General features: G+C 45.3%; 1 protein-coding gene across 1 annotated transcript in view; it reads left to right on the top strand.

Moving 5' to 3' along the window:
• The window catches only part of LOC115465848 (inhibin beta C chain-like), a 48654-nt gene extending 40380 nt beyond the window's left edge, over positions 1 to 8274 (top strand). Inside the window, exon 3 of the mRNA XM_030196631.1 lies at positions 7617 to 8274. Within this exon, the coding sequence (XP_030052491.1) occupies positions 7617 to 7739 (123 nt within the window). The 3' untranslated portion in view covers positions 7740 to 8274. The remainder of the gene's footprint in view (positions 1 to 7616) is intronic.
• The last annotated feature ends 288 nt before the right edge of the window (positions 8275 to 8562 follow it).

The raw sequence follows: 8562 nt of genomic DNA on the forward strand, positions 1-8562 counted from the left end.
TTCAAATGGAACTCAGACACCACCTTCAGCAGGAACTTAGGGTGCGTGCAGAGGACTATACTGTTGTGATGAATCTTAGTATAAGGTCCATTCACCACTAAGGCTTGAAGCTCACTGACCCTACGAGCTGAAGCAACAGCCACCAAGAAAACAACCTTCCAGATCAAGTACTTCAGATGGCAGGAATTCAGTGGCTCAAAAGGAGCTTTCATTTGCTGGGTGAGAACGACGTTGAGATCCCATGACACTGGTGGAAGTTTGATAGGGGGCTTTGATAAAAGCAAACCTCTCATGAAGCGAACAAATAAAAGCTGTCCAAAGATAGGCTTATCTTCTGCAAATTGATGATTTATTGCACTAAGGTGAACCCTTATGGAGCTGGTCTTGAGACCAGACTCAAATAAATGTAGAAGGTATTAAAGCAGGGTCTGTGTAGGACAAGAAAGGGGATCTATAGCCTTGCTGTCACACCAGACAGCAAACCTCCTCCATTTAAAAGAATAACGCCTCTTAGTGGAATCTTTCCTGGAAGCCAGCAAGACCCGGGAGACACCCTCTGAAAGGAAGCAAATTCTAGGCTCTCAACATTCAGGCCATGAGAGCCAGAGACTGGAGGTTGGGACGTAGAGGTGACACCTCATTCTGAGTGATGAGGGTCAGAAAACACTCCAATCTCCATGGTTCTTTGGAGGACAATTCCAGAAGAAGAGGGAACCATATCTGCCACAGCCAGTATGGCGCAATCAGAATCATGGTTCCACAGTCTTGCTAGAGTTTCAACAAAGTCTTTCCCACTAGAGGTATTGGAGGATATGCATACAGAAGGCCTGGCCCCCAATGTAGAAGGAAGGCATCCAATGTTAGTCTGTTGTGGGCCTGAAGCCTGGAACAGAACTGAGGGACCTTGTGCTTGATCTGAGTGGCAAAAAGATCTACTGAGGGGGTGCCACATGCTCAGAAGTTCTTGCGGGCTAAGCCCATATTTAGAGACCACTCATGTGGTTGCATAATCCTGCTCAGCCTGTCGGCCAGGTCATTGTTTACGCCTGCCAGATACGTGGCTTGGAGAAACATGCCATGTTGGCAAGCCCAATGCCACATCTGGACGGCTTCCTGACACAGAGAGCGAGATCCGGTGCCCCCCTGCTTGTTGGGGTAATACATTGCAACCTGACTGTCTGTTTGAATTAGAATAATTTAGTGGGACAGCTGATCTTTGAAAGCCTTTAGAGCATTCCAGGTTGATCGGAGCTCCAGGAGATTGATCTGAAGATTTGTTTCCTGGAGGGACCCCCATACCAGGAGAGAAGCATCCATCATCAGCACCTTTTGCGTCTGAAGAATTTGGAATGGAAGTCCCAAGGTCAAATAGGACCAAATTATCCACCATTGAAGAGAGCGTACCAGCTCTGGGGACACTTGGATGACACCTTCTAGATTCCCCATGGCTTAGTACCACTGAGAAACTAGGGTCCAATAAGCAGATCTCATGTGAAGGTGTGCCATGCGTATAACGTACACTGTGGAAGCCATGTGACCCAATAATATCAACATCTGCCAAGCTGTGACCTGCTGCAATGCCTGAACCTTGGACGCTAGGGAGACAAGATTTCCGCATGTGTCTCTAGGTGGTAGGCTCGAACAGTCCTCGTGTCGAGCAGGGCTCCTATGAACAATTGTTGAACAGGATGGAGATGGGGTGGTTTATAACAAACCCTAGAAGCTCCAGCACCTGAATAGTCATCTTCATGGACTCCCAAACACAGTCCTCCGAGGTGCTCCACCAGCCAATCATCGAGATAAGGGAACACATGAACTCCCAGTCTGTGCAGCGAAGCTGTGACTACCACTAGACACTTGGTAAAGACCCTGGGAGCTGATTCGAGGCCAAAAGGCAACACACGGTACTGACACTGTAAGTGATGTGTTCCCAGCCAAAACCGAAGATACTACTGGTGGCCTGGAAGTATAAGGATGTGTGTATATGCATCCTTCAAATCCAGAGAGCATAGCCAATCATTTTCCTGATTCATGGGAAGAAGGGTGCCTAGGAAAACCATTCTGAACTTTTCGCAAACAAGGAATTTGTTCAGGGCACTTAGGTCTAGAATGGGTCCCACCCCCCTTTTTCTGAACAACCAAGTATCTGGAATAGAATCCATGCCCTTCTTTCCCTAGTGGAATGGGTTCAATCGCATGGGCCTTGAGAAGGGCGGAGAACTCCTCTGCAAGTACCTGCTTGTGCTAAGAGCTGAAAGAATGGGCTCTCGGTGAACAATTTGGAGGTTTGGAAAGCAAATTGAGGGTGTATCCGAGTTGGACTATTTGACGAACCCACCGGTTGGAAGTTATGAGAGGCCACCTTTGGTGAAAAAGCTTTAACCTCCCCCCATCCGGCAAGTCATCCAGGACGGACACTTCGACTGCAGCTATGCTCTGCTGGAGCCAGTCAAAAGCTCATCTCTTGCTTTTGCTGGAGAGTGGCAGGGGCCTTGGACACATGCTGTTGATGAGAATGAGCGTACTGGGGCTGAGCCTGAGCAGGTTGGTGGGCTGCAGGAGTGTACCTATGCCTAGAGTAGTAATAGGGAACACTCCGCAACTTGTGAAAATACCTCCTGGATGAGAAGACAGTTGCAGAGGTCGCCCAGTGGGAGACAGAGGATATAGTATCAGTACATTTCTTGATTTGGTCAGCAACCTCCTCAACCTTCTCTCCAAAATAGGCTATCCCCCTCCCTCCCCCCCCCCCCCCCCCCCCACCGGCAAGGTGCATCTGCCAACCTCTGCTGAACAGAATGTTCCAGATCAGAAACATGCAGCCATGAGAGTCTGCACATTGCTATACCTTGGGCAGAGATCCTGGATGCCACATCAAAAGTGTCGTAAGTGCCCCAGGCCAACAACTTGTGACAGGCCTTCTGCTGCTTGACCAACTGGCGAAATGGTTCGGCCTGCTCCGGAGGGAGTGCACAGACCAAGTCTGACAGTTGCCACACCGAGTTTCGCAAGTATACGCTTGTGAAGAGCTGGTATGACTGGATATGGGCGATGAGCACAGAGACTTGATACATCTTCCTCCCAAAAGAGTCCAGGGTCCTAGCTTCTCTGCTAAGGGAGCCAAGGCATAGTCCCAAGTACTCCTGGCTCTCTTGAGAGCGGAGTCAACCACCATGGAGTCATGAGGTAACTGAGACCTCACAAAGCCAGGCTCCTGTGGATCCGATACTGGGTATCAATTTTCTTGGAGGCCGCAGGGTCAGAGGGGATGCTCAGTTCCTAACAAGGACTGCCTTGAGTACCTCGTGGAAAGGAGCCACTACTGCCTCCCTAGGAGGGGAGGTGTAGTCCAGGACCTTGAGCATCTTAGCCCTGGGCTCATCCTCCACTTCTATGGGGAATGGAATGGCCTCAGCCATTTCCCGTACAAAAGATGTGAAAGAGAGGCTCTCAGGTGGAGGGGAGGGCTCAGAAGGAATCCTATAGGACTCATTGGATGAGAAGTACCTGGGATCCTCTTCTGATTCCCATGAGCGCTCTTCCCCGGTGTCGGATAGCACCTCCCTAAGGGACATCCGAGATCAGACCCGCATCAATGCCAAGGAGCCATATCCTCAAGAGCAGCGTTGAGAAACCAGCTTCCATCTGGACTCCAGCAAAGCTTCCTCCACTGACATCGAAGGGGTGCCGGCCTGTGTGGCAGTCAAAGCAGGGCCACAAGTGGCGCCAGCGTTGGAGGCCGCACTGCGGGCTGAGAGCCAAGCGGGGCTGCAGTGGAAGGTATGGCAGGCGCAAGCACCCCCGATACCGATGCACATCACCTGCATAAGGCCGTCCAAAAGCTCAGGGTGCAAGGCCCAGACGCGCTTGAGAGCCACCATTGGGAAAGACTGTGGGGCCGGCTGAGGCACAGGCTACAGAACCACCAGGGCTGATGCGGGAGCAGGATCTCAGCTTCTTGGAGATGCATGCATCGGCACCTTCTGAATGGAGGGGGAGCAGTCCTCCCGGCATCGACGCTTCTCGGGTGCCAAACCCCTTGGTATCCCGGAGCTCCCGGCACCGTGTCAATGGAAATTGGTGACAGTGCTTCTTGGTCTTCGCCCGATGCACATCACCCATGCTCCTTGGTGCCGATGAGGATGACATCGAATCCTCACGTCGCATTGGGGTCGGGTCCAACGATGGACGGTCGTGGGGGACCTACATAGCAGGAGGCCTCGAGACAGGTGGGAAGGCACTTGTGCTCCAAGGCAAAGCGGGATGGTGTCTACCCACTTGTGAGAAAAAGCAAGCCTGTTTGTCCTTGGAGAACTTACAGTATTCTCTAAGTTATTCACTTAAATTTATTTATGTATTTATTTGTTGCACTTGTATCCCACATTTTCACACCTATTTGCAGGCTGCCTTGTGGCTTACAATATTACATCATATCAAGCGTCATTTAAGAGTAGATACACAATTAATTACATACAGAACAATTGTAACAAAATGGATATAATCAATTCAGTAAACAAGAAAACAGTCAGCATATCAAGTGACTAGCGATGTGTTAGAAATCCTATTATTGATTATTATGGTAAGTCTTGTTGAAAAGACAAGTCTTTAATGATTTTCGAAAGTTGATTAGGTCGTAAATAGTCTTCAGATCAAGTGGCAGTGCATTCCACATCTGCGTGCCAATGTAGGAAAAGCTAGACGCATGTACTAGCTTGTATTTTAGACCTTTACAGCTTGGGAAGTGAAGTCCCAGGAATGTGCGTGCTGATCTTTTAGCATTCCTGGGTGGGAGATCAATAAGGTCAGACATGTAGGCCGGAGCATTTCCATGAATAACCTTATGAACCAGAGTGCATACCTTGAACACAGTACATTCTTTAACTGGAAGCCAATGCAGCCTCTCTCTGAGGGATTTAGCACTTTTGTATTTTGTCTTTACAAATATTAGTCTAGCTGCGGTGTTCTGAGCTGTCTGAAGTTTCTTGATGATATGCTCTTTACAACCAGCACAAAGCGCATTGCAATAGTCTAGATAACTTAGCACCAGCGATTGTACTAGGTTGCGAAAGATAATTCTTGGGAAGAAAGGTTTTAATCTCTTGAGTTTCCACATTGACTGAAACATCTTCTTAGTTGTACTCTTCACTTGGCTTTCTAGTGTGAGATTTCGATCAATGGTAACTCCAAGAATCTTCAGGGTGTCTGAGATAGGAAGGGAAAATTTGGTGTGGTAATTGAGGAGAATTTACTTGTGTTATGTTGTGATTTAAGTATAAGACATTGTGTTTTTTCAGCGTTAAGCTTTAATTGAAAAGCATCTGCCCATAAATGCATAATTTGGAAGCTGTGATTGATGTCGTCCATAATTTCCATTAGATTATATTTGAACGGGATGTAGATCGTGACATCATCTGCATATATGTACGGATTAAGGCCTTGACTGGATAGCATCTTGGCCAAGGATGTCATCATTAGGTTGAAAAGGGTCGGGGAGAGTGGAGATCCTTGGGGAACTCCGCATTCCGGTATCCATAAAGCTGACGTATTCGAGTTATTCACTTGGTATGATCTTGTAGTTAGAAAGCCTTTAAACCAATTAAGAACATTGCCTCCAACTCCGAAGTATTCCAGAATGTTCAATAGTATATTATGGCTTACCATGTCGAATGCACTGGACATGTCAAATTGTAGAAGGAGTATGTTGTTGCCAGTTGCAATTGCTCGTTTGAATTTAGTAAGCAAAGTAGTTAATACTGTTTTGGTGCTGTGGTTAGCCCGAAATCCTGATTGGAAGTCGTGAAGAATTGAGAATTTATCTAAATATTTAGTAAGTTGTTTGGTTACTATTCCTTCCATTAATTTGGTTATCAGAGGGATAGATGCTACTGGACGATAGTTGGTTAAATCATTTGTGCTTTTTTTTTTTAGTCCTTAGGTAAAGGGGTGAGTAAAATGTTTCCTTTATCCTTTGGGAATAGTCCATTTTGTAACATATAATTCAAATGGAGTGTGAGGTCAGATACGAATTGTTGAGGAGCTAATTTTATAAGGTTTATAAACTTTATAGAAGAGCTCTCCATGCATAATTGTTTTCTACATGATTTACTGAATCTAGTCCAAAGTGTGTAAAAGGTTTTAAAAAAAAATTATTTCCAACCCAATGGAAGTTGGAAAGAATTATATAAAAAGGGTTGAAAACATCTGTTTGTCTGTCTGTCCATCTAAGGGCAAAATAACTCCCAAAATTTAATGGAACAAACTTTAATGTTTAGGATGAAACTTGGCATGAGGAAAGACCGGTAAAAAGACATGAGTTTGAAAATGGGCCAAATTGGACTGAGGGTACCAGAGAAATAAGCCCCCCCCCCCCCCGCCAAACCAAAAGAAATTGGCCCAGTACATTTCTAGGGGTGAAGGATTTCCAGCTTCTGTAGCATTGAAACTTCCATACAATGAAATATAGGAATTAGGGAATTATTCCTTTCAAACTTCTACTCCCCATTCTCTACTCTCCCAACCTCCCAAACTACTCTCACTCCCCCAAAAATACTCCCTGCATAACTGTTACCACCCCTCTACAACTGCCCCACCACTTTGCAAACTGACTACACCCCAAAAACAATCGCAACTGCCCTGAAAACTGCCACTTTGAAACAGCCTTTGCAACCGTCCCACAACCCAGCAAACTGTCATGACTATCATGCAAAGGCTATTTCAGAGTGGCTGTTTTCAAGAAGGTGGGGCAGTGTTGGGGTAGTTTTAGGGAGAGGACACTTTGCAGAGTGTGGTGTAATTGCATGGCTAGGGCAGTTGTGTGGGGATAGTTTTGGGGAGTCAGACAGTTAACCACTGCAGGCACAGGCAGCTCCCTTGTGACTCTGGGCAAGTCACTTAACCCTCCATTGCCCCAGGTACAAATAAGTACATGTATATAATATGTAAGCCGCATTGAACCTGCTATGAGTGGGAAAGTGCGGGGTACAAATGTAAGAAAAATAAAAATAAAATAAAGAGAGTATTTTTTGAACCAGGGCAGTTCTGAGGGGTTAATTTTAGGGGTAGGGCAGTTTGCTGGGGTGAGGGAGGGTAATTATGGGGGATGGGACAGTTGGAGGAGTAGTGGAGCAGTTACAAAGAACTGCAAACTGCACCACGACTTAGCTACCCCCAGAGACACTCAAATTACTGAAGAATGTTTGAGACCAAGTTTCTGTAATAACCTTAGATAAACAGGTCAGAATATTTACTGGTATGCCCTCCATAGCACAATTTGCCTAAGTTGAAGCAAATCCCTTTAACTGACAGTAAATGTGAATTATTATAAGGTAAAATGTGCTTCTTTTATGGCAACTTGTGTGCATCTAGGTGAAATGAGGTAGTTTTGGTAACCAGGTTTACTTTTATGTAAGAATATAAGATATGTCATGCTGGGTCAGGCTAAAAGGTCCATCAAGCTCAGCATCCTGCCTCAAGCAGAGGTCTGTCTAGGTTACTAAGAAGTACCAGGCAGATCACAAAGCGCAGATCCATTCCTTGCAGCTCACTGCAAAGAAATAAGTGGTGGCTTTCTCAATTCCAATTGGCTAATAATTGTTTTATGGATTTGTTTTCTCTAGGAACTTGTCCAAACTTCTTTTAAAACCTGCTATGCTAGATACCTTGACCACATCTACCGGCAACAAATTCCACAGCTTGATTGTTCTTTGAGTGAAAACAAGTACTTTCTTTGTTTCCCCTAGCCCCAGTAGTGTTTGAAGGAGTAAAGAAATGTTACTATCAGCCTGTTCCCTCTCTATCATATCTTCACTCACCTGCCTCTCCTTGAAGTTAAAGAGCCCTAACCTGAGGGGATCTGTTCCATTCCCTTTACCAAGTTTTCCTCAGAGGGGGTCTGTTCCATTCCCTTTACCATCTTGAATGCCTTCATCTATTCTTTTCCTAGTTCTTTTTTTAATATATCTTTTTTTAATGTTCTTAACACAATGTAATTAATAAATGTGCTTTACATACACTGTGAATCTACTGCACTGCGTTATTAAAAACAGCTTTAATGCACATACAACTCAGAAAATAAAAATCAAAACATTCTCCTTCCCACCCTCTCCTCCTCCCTTCCCTTTTCCTAGTTCTATTATTTTTGAGGTAGGGCAACCAGAACTGCACACAATGCTCCAGTTGTGGTTGCACCGTGGATCTATACAAAGGTATTAGATATTCTCTATATTATTCTCCATTCCTTAACAAATAATTGCTATCAATCCATTTGCTTTCATGACTGCCACACACACTGAGCTGAGGCTTTCAATGTGTTGTCCACAATAAATCCAAGATCCGTTTCCTTGTTTATGACTCCTACTATGGAACCCGTTATACTATACCTGTAGCTAGGATTGTTTATCCCTATGTGCTTCATTTTGCTCTGAAGAAAGTATAAATCTGTGCACATGTATATTTTATAAAATATGTGTGTACATTACAACCCTGCCTCTGCTCCACCCAAACTATACCCCTGGGAATTTTACACAGAAAAGAGGTAATGTATGGAAAAATCATGTCTTACCT

Source organism: Microcaecilia unicolor, chromosome 3 (genome assembly GCF_901765095.1).
Source record: "Microcaecilia unicolor chromosome 3, aMicUni1.1, whole genome shotgun sequence".
NCBI lineage: Eukaryota > Metazoa > Chordata > Amphibia > Gymnophiona > Siphonopidae > Microcaecilia > Microcaecilia unicolor.